Here is a 12,584-nt window from a genome sequence, read left to right as displayed (position 1 = left end):
GGCTTGGCCCCCAGGTACTCACCCGTGTGGATCCTGGCTGCTTCTCCAGGCACCTTGACAGGCTAACATTCCCTCCCTTGCTAACATTCCCTCCCAGGGGCAGAATTTCAGTTCAGCAAACATTTTTTGAGGACCTGTTATGTGCTAGACACCACAAGCAGAATAAGTCCCTGGCCCTGTAGACAGGCTGTGGGGTTGCAGAGGAAAGAGCACTTCGTTCTATCTGGAGAGATAAGGAAAGGCTTCTGGAAGGCATGAGAAGGTTTTGATGGAAAGCATGGGAGAGGGCAGGACAAAGAGTTTTATACCTAAGACCACAGCTGTGAGGAAGAGTAGACACGGAAAAGTGAAAGGCTTTTTGGGAAGAGACCCCTGAACCTGAACCATGGAGTGTCTGAGGGGAATCTGAGGCAGATTAAAAAGGGAAGCCTTGAAAGCCACACAAAGGAGTTGGATTTATATCCTATAGGAGTGGGGAAGCAGATCATCCAAGGACTTGCCACATGGTTGGCTGGTTGACTGGTTTTTAATCATTATGGAAAATTCTCCAGGAGAGGTCAGAAGTAAATCACAGTTAATCTAGTGTCAGTCAGACAGTGGTATAGGGGAGCAAGGAGGTCTCCCCACACTGGAGGAATTTGGGATTGAGGTTCACAGTGTTGGAAAATTCTTCCCTGGGTGCCTAGGTGGCTCAGTTAGTTGAATGAATGCCTTTAGCTCAGGTCATGATCCCGGAGTCCTGGGACTGAGTCCTGGGTTGGGCTCCCTGCTCAGCAAGGAGTCTGCTTCTCCCTCTGACCCTCTCCCCTCTCATGCTCTCTCTGTCTCTCAAACAAATAAATAAAATCTTAAAAAGAAGGAGATTTTTTCCCTATACTCAGATGGAATCTGTTTCCTTGCCCTCCCATCCCCACCCTTGGTTGATCCTTAGGAGCCACATGGCACAGATCCTCAGAAGGTCCATCACACTTGAAGGCAGATTTCTGAGCTCCATGGCTCTCCCCACTTGACCCTCTTCCAAGAAGAAAAGACTATTTTTTTCCTAAAGGGAATAATAATTCCCAGTTACAATGAGAGAGGAGAAAGATAGTCCCTTCAACATCCTCTCTTGTACACATTCACTGACAGTTTTAAACAGTAAACTCCTTAAGGGCAAGGACTATGTCTTTCTCATTTCTGAACCCCCCAGAGCTTTTGCTAACATACGTTGGATGAGTGAAGATTCAGTGAATGAAGACATGGGCGAACTGGTTGTGTGTGTATATGTGTGTGTGTGTGCGTGCGTGTGTGCAAATGTGTGTGTTTCTCCCAGAGGTGAGTATCCAACATGCCCCATATTGGCTGATACTTTACTGGAATTCTCTTCCACACCAAAAATAAAATATGGTCTTGACCAGAAAGACAAGAGAAAGAAAACAGCGATCATCCAAGGTCTCTAGGAAGGGGTCAAATGTCCTCTATTTAGCAGTAAGCTCTGCTCTTCTTGTTTTGACAGACCTAGAAGTTCTGTGTCATGGGTTCCCCTGGCACTTAGATTTTGTAAACCAAATTTTGAAAACTGAAGTTGTCCTTTGTTTCACTAGGGCCTGTTCAAGATCACCTTCAAGTTAATGAGAAAATGGTAATTCAGAGGGGGACTCAGTAGGGTGAGCTCTGTGAGGGGGGTTATTGTAGCTGGGCTCCCCTGGGGGGCCCTAGGCATTACAGGACACACTAATTCCACAATGGCACCATCTGCAGGCCCCATGCCTCGATGACAATAGGATGTAGCAGCTTTTATCAGCTGAGCTGCTGGTGGCCATGACAGTGTTGTGCCCTCATGACTCATGGCATTTCCCCTTCCAGACAGAAGATGTGGAGGGGAGCTGGGAGATTTCACCGGATACATTGAATCCCCAAACTACCCAGGCAATTACCCAGCCAACACCGAGTGCACATGGACCATCAACCCACCGCCCAAACGCCGAATCTTAATTGTGGTCCCTGAGATCTTCCTGCCCATAGAAGACGACTGTGGAGACTACCTGGTGATGCGGAAAACCTGTGCGTCCCCTCCCTCGGCCCCCCTCCCCTTCTAAGGCTGGTGGGGAAACCTGCTGGCCTGCTCCCCAGCTTTAAATGTGAGCAGCAAGTCTAGGGCATCACCTCCATATCAGAACAGAAATGGGACATGAGTTTAAGGCATTTGACAAGAAAAAAAATTTGTGCAATTTTGCTGGGTCCCTTGCCTCTTGAGGCTTCTTGCTGAACCCCGGAGGTAGTGCTTCTGTAGGCCAGTCTTCCCCACTGGCCTTACCATGGACTCTATTCCACAAGGTCACAGAGAGCCAGTGAAGCTCACAAAGGCTAACCTCACCACTTGCTTTACCATGGGAAGCCACTCGGGCTTGGGGACTGACAAAAGCTAAAGTCAGAGTCCAGCCAGGAGGGACTGTCCTCCCATCTTGGCACACGACCCAGTGTCCACTGAGAGATGCCACCATTAACACAACTTCGAGGCAGTGTAGTGAGCAGGCCCAGCAGCCAGACTGCCTGGATCGGAACCTAGCCTCACCTCTTGTTAGTTCTGTGATCTTGGAGATATATTCTGGATCTTTCTATGACTCAGTTTCCTTGTCTGTTAAAATGGGGATAACAATAATTGCTACCTTATAGAGTCATCGTGAGGAATAAAAGAGTTCATATTCATAAAGCACTGAGAGAAATAATGACACTGTGTGTTGGCCCCTCTTTCTTAGTGGTTACAGTGTCTGAAGTCAGGTGTAGGTTTGAATGCTGACTTAGCCACATACTGACTCAGTGACCTTGGGCAAGTGCTTAAACCCTCTGTAAATGAGTTAACAACCACACAACTTGCTACGGTTTTCTGAGGGTTACGTGAGATAAACTCTGTGAAGTGGGCCCCGCCCTGCCTGCCCAGTCTTCGGTGGCGATTCTTTCTGGATGGCAGCAGGTTGCTCCGGAATCGGAGGGCCCCTCCGCAACTCCCGCAGGGAGCACTGGGGCCTGGGCTGCTGCTGTTTGTCCAGCCCTGGGCATTTCAGTGAGCCTTCCCTGGGGGCCTGCGGTCGCCAGCTGGGTCCTCTCCATTTCCAGGGCTTTGGCCCCTGTGACGGCAAAGCAGGGCCTGCGGAGCTCCTGAGCATCACTTGTCGTATGGCGTGTTTGCAAAGATGAGCGCTGCTGTCTGTCTGCTCAGGATGAGTCCTGAAGCCTGCCCCCTCCAAATTTCCTTGGCAGCTTCATCCAATTCTGTGACAACATATGAGACCTGCCAGACCTACGAACGGCCCATCGCCTTCACCTCCAGATCAAAAAAGCTGTGGATTCAGTTCAAGTCCAACGAAGGGAACAGTGCCAGGGGCTTCCAGGTCCCTTATGTGACGTACGATGGTAAGCACTGTGAGGCTCATGCTCCATCCCATGCAAGGAGCTTCTCTGTGTTCAGTCAAACCAACCCCTGGTGGAATGCTGACAAGCACACATGCTCAGAAAGGCAGGTGGGATATGGAGAAAGGATGTTGCTGACTCACAAATGCCAGATTTTAAACAGGCATTTGGGTACCCTGTCTATAGGGATGGAAAGATCTTTCAGAAAATAAATACAAGTGAGCATAGCTTCATGGGTAAGAATATGGGCCAGCCCTGGCCTAATCTCTTCGGTGACTCTGTGTGGGTTACTTACCAACTTTAAGCCTCTTTTTGTCCCTTCCTCCCTTCCTTCCTTTCTTTTTGACCTTTTTAAAATTAAAATTCAATTAATTAACATATAGTGTATTATTAGTTTTAGAGGTAAGATCATGATTCATCAGTTGCATACAACACCCAGGGCTCATTACATCAGGTGTCCTCCTTAAGGCCCATCACCCAGTTACCCCAGCCCCCCACACCCTTCCCCTCCAGAAACCCTCAGTTTGGTTCCTATGCTTAAGAGTCTCTTATGGTTTGTCTCCCTCTCTGGTTTTGTCTTATTTAATTTTTTTCCTCTCTTCCCTTATGATCCTCTGTTTTGTTTCTTAAATTCCACATATGGTGAGATCATATGATAATTGTTTTTCTCTGACTGACTTTTTCCGCTCCACATAATACCCTCTAGCACCATCCATGTTGTTGCAAATGGCAAGATTTCTTTTTTGATGGCTACATAGTATTCCATTGCATATATATATATATATATATATATATATATATATATATATATCACATCTTATTTATCCATTCATCTGTCAATGGACATCTGGGCTCTTTCCATAGTTTGGCTTTTGTGGACATTGGGTCTATAAACTTTGGGGCGCATGTGCCCATTCAGGTCACTACATTTGTATCTTTGGGATAAATACCCAGTAGTGTAATAGAGTAGCTCTATTTTTCACTTTTTGAGGAAACTTCATACTGTTTTCCAGAGTGGCTGCCCCATCTAAGCCTCATTTTCTTAATGTGTAAATGAGGATAATCATTAGACCAAACGTGAGAGTTCGGTGAGATAGTCCATAAAGGACTTGGTGCAGGGCCTGGCACATAGTAAATGCTTAGGAAATACTAGCCAATTATGACTGTGGCTTTTATTATATGGCATCTTGAGGAGGGGATAAAAAGACCCAAGTTCTGGCCCAGTTTCCACTACTAATTTGCTGTGCGATTTGGGGCAACTCAGGTGACTTCTCTGGTTTTCTTTTCCTCTTGTTAAATAAAGGGGTGGTCCACATGGCCCCTGGGGCCCTACCCAAGTCTGGACCTTGGTTGATAAACATTTGCTTGGAATACAAAATGAACTGGACCTTGTCCTAGAAGATGTCATAATTCATTGAGGGACAAGTCATCTGTTCATTCATGAACTTGTTCATTCATCCGTCTAGCTCAATGAATACTTAACAAGCAGCTCCTGTGCCAGGCATTGGGCAAGCTGGTAGGAACCACAGGGTTAGTGGTGAAACACAGCCCATAGATGCTATAATATGGCAGATACAGAGCTCTGTGTGAGGAGAGAAGAATGGGAAACAATTAATTTTGCATGGGTCTTTGGAAAGAATACAGCAAAATCTCAAGAGATTTGTGTCTTCAAAGAATATGAGTTTTTTTGTTTTTGTTTTTATAATGGGAAGAAGAACATTAGGAAGAGAGAATGATACAGGCTGCAGGACAGAGTACCTGATATGTGCGGGGACTGATTAATAGCCTGACTGGGTCAGTTGGTCGGGTGCATGGGGCTTATCAGGGAGATATGAGATGAGAAGGGTGTGGAGTTAGCTGATGAGGAGCCTGGAGTGCAGTGCGGAAGGCTTTTAGGCAGCAAGTGTCAAAAGTAGGTGTTTTGGAAAGATACTGTTCTATGGATTTTATAAAAGCATTTCACATAGTTTGTTTCTAACATGTTAAAAAAGCCAGGATTATCATCTCTGTGCCTGAAACCATGTCAAACCTTCAAGACTCTTGGGGTCAGACTCCTGGGTGGACAGCAGTTCCCCCCACGTGGCTCTGCTGAGAGAGACAGAGCACCTCATCTGCCCGAGAGCAGCCAGCCAACAACCTCCCCTCCCTGGAATCAGTGAGGGAACCAAAAAAGACACAGAGACTCCAGAATAAATATCACTGAAGCTGACATATTTTAGTCTGACTGTTTTCAACTCTACCTTTCTGACACATGAAAACATGGTAATGTTTTTCTCATTTTCTGAAATAAAGAGTTGTAGCTTGAGTCAGGGAGATCACACATCACCCCGGTTAGGCCCATGAGAACGTGTCTTACACATCACAGAAGAAAATGGTTGAAAACTGTTGCAGGTCTTCACACAGAGCTTATTTAATCTTTTTTTTAACACATATTTCAGACAAGTTTGATACCTGATTTCCAAGCCCAGAAGAATAGAAATCACATTTAGAAGGGGCAGGTGCTGGGGCACCTGGGTAGCTCAGTCAGCAAGTAGCTGACTCATGATTTTGGCTCAGGTCATGATCTTGGGGTCCTGGGGTTGAGCCCCACGTTGGCCTCCTTGCTGAGCGGGGAGTCGGCTTGAGGGTTCTGGCTCCCTCTCCCGGTCCTGTTTATTCTCTCTCTCTCTCGAATAAATAAATCTTTAAAGCGGGGGGGTGGGGGTGGGCAGGGGAGGCTGCTACATACTAGCTCACTGACCCCTGGAGGACAGGGAGAGTTGTAGTTGTGGCTGACATGCACTGAGTACGTGTACTGAGTGCCGGGCATGTGCTAAGTGCCTCTGACACAGCACATTCCTCACAATCGCCCATGAAGTAGACACGATTCATGGCTGGGTCTATAGACAAGGTCACTCAGGCTTAGAGATTAATGTAGACAGCCGGCCTGAGGCTGCAGGAGGACAACACTGCTGAGGTCTTCGGGACTCCAGGGCCCGAGTTCTTACTACAACACCCGACTGCTTTTCTTATGACAGTTGTAGCAAGTGACGAAACACGGTAGTTCTTAAGAGTGGAGAGAACCGTTTGAAGATTTTTTTGACAGCAGTCTGGAAGCATTGGCGTAGCAGCCAACAGCTCTTCCGCTCTCTCTTACACCCGAACACAGCACAGCAGCTCGTGTTCCTTTGGGTGAACACCCATCACCCAAAGGAGCTGGTTCACCCAGGAAGACACTCTGCAGCCGAAGAATTGGAGAAAAACAAGTCCCCTTCCTCATATTTTATACCCATTAAAATAAAAGACTAAGAAGAAAGATACCACATGCATAGGGTACCAGTGGGGTTGTACATGTATTCAATTAGTCATTATGAGAACTAGCTCTTAAGAAGAGCTAACAAGTTTCCATTTACAATCACTTGACTAGAAGAAACTTTTTCAAGAACTCTTCCCACACAATTCCAGTGATGTTCTTATGATTTGTTTGGTTTTGCTGTTCATGATATGCATACAAAGAGGCATTCTTTTCAGCCTGGGATTTGGAAAAGAGTGTGTTTTGCATATGCCTGGCTTGAATTATGACTGTAGGAAATAGGCTAGACTTTGAAAGGTGGGGGTTTAGATTCAGAGACAGCTTATGTGATGTACACTGCATTTAATGTATATGTCAGGACCAAAAATTATTAATAAGAAAATGAACGTAGCTTTCTTCCCTCTCCAGCCAGCCAAATTCTCCCCACCCCCATCCCCCCCCCAAAAAAAGGTAAAAAAGAGTCTTCCTTGGTGGGTAAAAAACTCAATTGTTTTGCACAATATGAGGGCAGAGAGAAGAAAGGGAGGAGGACAGAAGGCAGAGAAGCAGAGCGGAGAAAAGCCATGAGCCTGAAGGAGGCCAGCAGGGAGTGAGTATAGACAGAAGAGATGAGACCCAAGCACTGAGCCCTGGGTCCCTCCTACAGTAAGAGGTCAGGGAGAAGAGGAAGAAAAGCAAAGGAGCCTCAGACAAAGTGACCAGTGGGGGAGGAGGAAAATCAGAGTATCTTATCCTGGAACTGAATGAGGAAGTGGATCCGGGAGGAGGAATGGCTGGAGAGAGGGATTGTTGACAATTCTTTTGAGGAATTTTGCAATAAAGGGGGCAGAAATGTAGGATAGAAGCTGGAGGGTGAAATGAGGTCAAGGTGGGGGAAGGACTTTTTCTGGATTAGAGACATAATAGCATATTTACATGCTGATGGGAATGCCTGGTCAGGCGAGAGAATGTTATCATGTAGGGAAGAAAGGGCAGAATTACTGAACCAATGTCCTTGCCTTGGTGAGAGAAGATGGAGTCGGTGGATAAAGTAGAGGAAGGGCCTTGACCGGGTTGCACAGACGGTTCCTCTGAGGGAAGATGGAACAGAAGAGATGGGTGCAGAGGCCGGTAGGTGTGAGGCTATGATGGTGGGTATCTGTGGAAGTTCTCTTCTGCTCACCTCGGTATCACAGTGGTCATTGTTCAGATAACAGCTACAGAGGGGGCATTCCTCAGAACCTTATTTTAAAATGAAGGAAAGAATAAGTTTGGAAATAACAAAACCCTCTGAATGTCAGTTATGTCCTGTGTTCCAACAGAGGACTACCAGGAGCTCATTGAAGACATAGTTCGAGATGGTAGGCTCTATGCCTCTGAGAACCATCAGGAAATATTGAAGGTGAGTACATAGCCGTGGTGGACACCGCAGTCACCGGCACCCATGGAGCTCCTAGCGCCGCTGGAGGAAGCTTTTCCTCTTGCTGCATTTGGCCACCTGTCAGACACGATGCCTGCTCTGGGCTGAGGTCAGTTTTATATCTTCACTAGACTTAATTTAAAAAAAAAATCAGGTAGCTGTCCTCAGTGTTGCCAAGTGAAGTTGTGTTTACATTTGGAAATGTGTGGAGAAAGAGTGGGAAACTTGCTGATCATAAGCCAACAGCAGATCATGTTTCCATGTTCACTCTCCAGATGGTTGAAGATGTTTGGCTCCTTGTTTATCCTTCAAGCCTAAGGTTCACCAAATTTTAGATACTTATAAGTAATCATCAGACACTTGCCACATCACTAACCCTGTAAGTACTCTTCAAATCCCAGTGTTGTGGCTCATCTGGTTTAGAAAAAGAAAACTGTTGTGTTTTTTTTTAAATATATTCACTTCTCCTTTATAAAAATAATGCCTTTTTTGTAGAAAATTGGGGAAGATAAAAACTGGAGAAAAGATAAAAATCAGAAGAAACAATTTTCCCAAAGTGTTCCTCAGCTAATCAACCTACTGTCCAACACTGGGCCCATTATAGTTCCATTGGCAAAATGCTGGAATGTTTAAGTATTTTGGCCCCGCAACAGAACTTCTGTTCTTTTTAGGATAAGAAACTGATCAAGGCTCTGTTTGACGTCCTGGCCCACCCCCAGAACTATTTCAAGTACACAGCCCAGGAATCCCGGGAGATGTTTCCAAGATCCTTCATCCGATTGCTGCGTTCCAAAGTGTCCAGGTTCTTGAGGCCTTACAAGTGAGCCCGCCCACGGGACCCTCGGTGACACGTTCTGCCTGTGGGCTGGTGGGACACAGCTGTCTGCCTCTGCGGCCAACATAGTTGGATATTGCTGCCTCCTGTAGCAGTGACTCATTAGAGTTCAATTTTTATAGATAATACAGATATTTTGGTAAATTGAACTTGGTTTTTCTTTGCCAGCATTGTGGATGTGGACCGGGAATGTCAGTGAGTCCCACCACCTCTCACTGCTGTGGGCAGAGGTCTTAGAGCATCTAGGGCTGGCTGAGAGGGACTCTAGTCAGCTCAGGCAAGACTCACCAGTCCCTCCTCCTTCTCGCTCCTCCTCAAGGGGGTTGTGGTGGAAAGGAGGCCACAAAAGGGGCTGCTTTGGCTGAAACTTCAGCTTCCTCCTGCCTGGCTCTCCCTAAGGGAGCCCTCTGCACCGAGGCTGTGACGAGGCAGAACAGGAAGGGAGGAAGGGAGAGAGGGAAGAAGGGAGAGTGATCCAGGCACCAAGCCTCACCTAAGACCTGGGAGGATTCCATTTCCTTGTGGCCTTCTCCAGCCTGTGTGACCTTCGTTGGATGCTGGGAACTTGGGTTCTAAGCAGTGATCATTTTAAAAAGTACTTAAAACAGAAAGAATTAGAGATAAAAAGATAAAAATTAAGCACTTCCAGAGACATAATCCGATAGTTCTAGGGACGGCCTTCCTTGTGTCCAGCTTCTGCTCAGCGGCAAATGCACAGTGCTGGTTTTAGCGCCTTCAGCTGTCCTTCTGGTACCCTGCCTGGCACGGTGTTAGGGCCTGGAGAGTTCAGGGCGGACGTGATCTCCTTGGTGGATGAGAATCACCTACAGTTAGGAGAAGTACTGCCTCACAAACCCCGAGTTTCTCTTAACCATCACACCACCCCCACCAGAGGCAGCTACACAAATCCCGCTCTCTAGGTATGTGGTCAACATTTTGTCAGCACAGTGGGGCTTCACAGTCATTTTCTCCCACAGAATCTAGAATTTTAAATACCAGTTAATTTTTACAAACTTAAATCCGTAAAAAATATCTTATTACAGTGAATTAAAAAAAAAATCCTATCAAACAAGCTGCCATTCCCGAGGGGACTGAGAACAAACAACTATGATGTTGTTACTTCAGTAACAGACTAACTCTGGACACACAACTCTCAACACCAAAGTACTTAAGAATAGTTAACAAATATTTCTAAAGCAAACAAAGACTATTTTATTATTGTTGATCTCACGTTTCACCTGTTTTTTTTTTTAACCTATCCATAACATTGATTTTTTTTAAAAAAAACCCACCTCTAATTAAAATTTTCTTCTTTATTTGGATGGGTCCTAAGTACCCATTTCCAAATTTCTTTTCAAAAATTGAAACATCTTCATTTTAAAAAATAATCATCAAAATAAGCACTTGGAGTTTGTCATTGCAGAACTTTGCCTACATTTCTGAGTCTAATCATAAAATGAAAGTTGAAATGTAATACGACCGGGTTCAGTGACCTGCCCAGTGTGGGGTGGGGTGAGCGGAACCGTGCCATCCTGTCCAAGCATGTTGGTAACTTTGTGTTCTTGATTGTGTGGTTCTGTATTGCGGATGTCCCAGGAAGGCCAGGGATGGAAATGCATTGGGGGTTGGAAGGAGGCCCCCTCCAGGAGCAGGCCTGCCCACCAGAGCTCTGCTCCTGGTATAAGTGTGAGCAACCGAGGCCCTTCCTAAGCACCCTTTCTATCCCCTCCAACCACCCTAAGAGATGCTATGGAAGACTGGCTGCTTGTGGCTACAGTTGCTACCTGTAAGTCAATAAAGATTTATTAAATGTCTGTTTTGTGCCAGGCCCTGTTCTAGGCCCTAGGGTTGCACAGTGACGAGACAGACAGGGTCCTTGCTCTTGTGGAACTTACATTTTAGGTGGCCAGTGAACAAATAAATCACCACAGAAAGTATAAGCTAGCATTGTGTTATGTGGTAGGTTAACAAGACAGATGACTGCGTTGCTACTTTAGAATTACGGGTTGTGGAGGGCTGCTCTGGGAAAATGACATTTTAACCTGAAAATGGCCAGAGGGAACCAGGCTTGGGACAAGGCGGGGGGGAAGAGGGCTCCAGGTAGAGGAAGGCCAAGTGCAAAGGCTGACAGGCAGGAGCCTGTGTGTGTGTGTGTGTGTGTGGTCACTGTCCAGTGAGAAAGCAGTGGGACGAGATGAGGCAAAGGAAGTGGACAGGGGCCAGAGCACATCAGGCTTTGGAATCTAGAACAAGAGGTTTGGGTTTCATTCTCGGTATGTTGTAAAGCTTTCAGAGGGGTTGGGGCAAAGGAGTGGGACGAGCTGATTTATGTTTTAAAAAGATAGTTCTGGTTACTGTGTGAATAGATTTCAGAAAAAGGTGGGGAGGCAGAGAGCCATCAGCCAACTATCGCAATCAACCAAGCCGCCATCCCGGTGGGAGATGAGGTGGTCTGGGTTAAGGGTGTGGAGTGGAGATGAGAGAAAGTTTCTGGACCTGTTTTAGGGCAGAGTCGAGAACTTGCATGAGAACTGGATGGAGGGGAAGGGAGAAGCAGCCACCGAGGAGACCTCCTAGTTGCCTGAACAACTGGTAGCTGGAGGAGATGGGCCATATCAAGTATGAGGTACCTGTTTAGGAATCCAAACTCAAGAGTTCAGATAGGCAACTGATTTTATGAAGTCCCAGAAGAGGTCAGCGCTGGAATATGTCACAGAATAAAGACATGAGACATGAGGTTGAGGACACCTGGGCAAAGTATGGACATAAAGAAGACCAGGGCACTCTCCATTCTGGGTTTCCCTGTGTGGGTACATGACCGGGACTGGAGGAGCTGATTGTTCAGTCAACAGGAAGAGGTTAGAGCTGTTTCCCCTGCCCTCTGAGGGAGCTCGTTCTGTGGGAAGAGTCTGAGTGGAACTGAAATCTGCACAAGTCCTCCTTTCCAGCTGTGGATATTGTTCCTGAGCCGTTTACTCAAGTGCTGCATTTATGGATTTAGCAACGTTTCCCTTGAGTTTCCAATGCTAATAAAAGAGTGTTTGCCTTTTCACACTACCAGATCATTATCTTCACTGTGGAAAATTGCTTCCTCTGAATCATTCTCTGAGCTGTTAAGTGTGTTTTCTTGAGGCATTCACTGGAATTAGGTTCGCAGGTGATCTTAAAATTGTCCTGTGGTAATTTGGGAAAGATCGTGGCTGCCCAGCACAAGGCACGGACTCACTTGCCCTCAGGCAGATCTTTATGGGGAGAGCACGAGGGCTCTTGCCTGCCTGCTGCAGGCTACGACAGCTGGTGGGCCTGGGCACCCACACCAAGCCCAGCCTCAGTCCTCTCCTCAGTCCGGAATGGATGCCTCTTACCAGGGCTGTCAGCATCTTTGCTTCCTTTTTCATGGCAGGATGGGTCCTGACAGCCTTACCCCAGTCTTTGTCACTCTTAGCCAGTATTTGGGAGGCAAATGGATTAGATGAAGAGTAAAGCAGTTCTTCAAGTTCAGGGAGGCTTGGCCTAGCTATGGCCTTCTTGGTAGGCAAGCCATCCTCCGAATCCAGGTCGTAGATATAGCCACGAGAGCCCCATCCACAGGAAATTAGAAGCCTTGGTGAGGCTTCCTTTCTGTGGCATCTTCTACTCTAGGGGACTGTGAACCCAGCTTGAGTTTC

The 12,584-nt window shown here is 46.5% G+C and overlaps 1 protein-coding gene across 1 annotated transcript in view; it reads left to right on the top strand.

The window, feature by feature from the left end:
- Positions 1-9,065, top strand: part of SCUBE2 (signal peptide, CUB domain and EGF like domain containing 2) — a 67,214-nt gene extending 58,149 nt beyond the window's left edge. Inside the window, exons 21-24 of the mRNA XM_044260250.1 lie at positions 1,846-2,043; positions 3,241-3,393; positions 7,984-8,063; positions 8,753-9,065. Coding sequence (XP_044116185.1) covers positions 1,846-2,043; positions 3,241-3,393; positions 7,984-8,063; positions 8,753-8,905 — 584 coding nt within the window. The 3' untranslated portion in view covers positions 8,906-9,065. The remainder of the gene's footprint in view (positions 1-1,845; positions 2,044-3,240; positions 3,394-7,983; positions 8,064-8,752) is intronic.
- Positions 9,066-12,584: the final 3,519 nt, after the last annotated feature.

Source organism: Neovison vison, chromosome 7 (assembly GCF_020171115.1).
Source record: "Neovison vison isolate M4711 chromosome 7, ASM_NN_V1, whole genome shotgun sequence".
NCBI classification, from domain to species: Eukaryota; Metazoa; Chordata; class Mammalia; order Carnivora; family Mustelidae; genus Neogale; species Neogale vison.
This window is presented reverse-complemented; position numbering and strand designations above follow the sequence as displayed.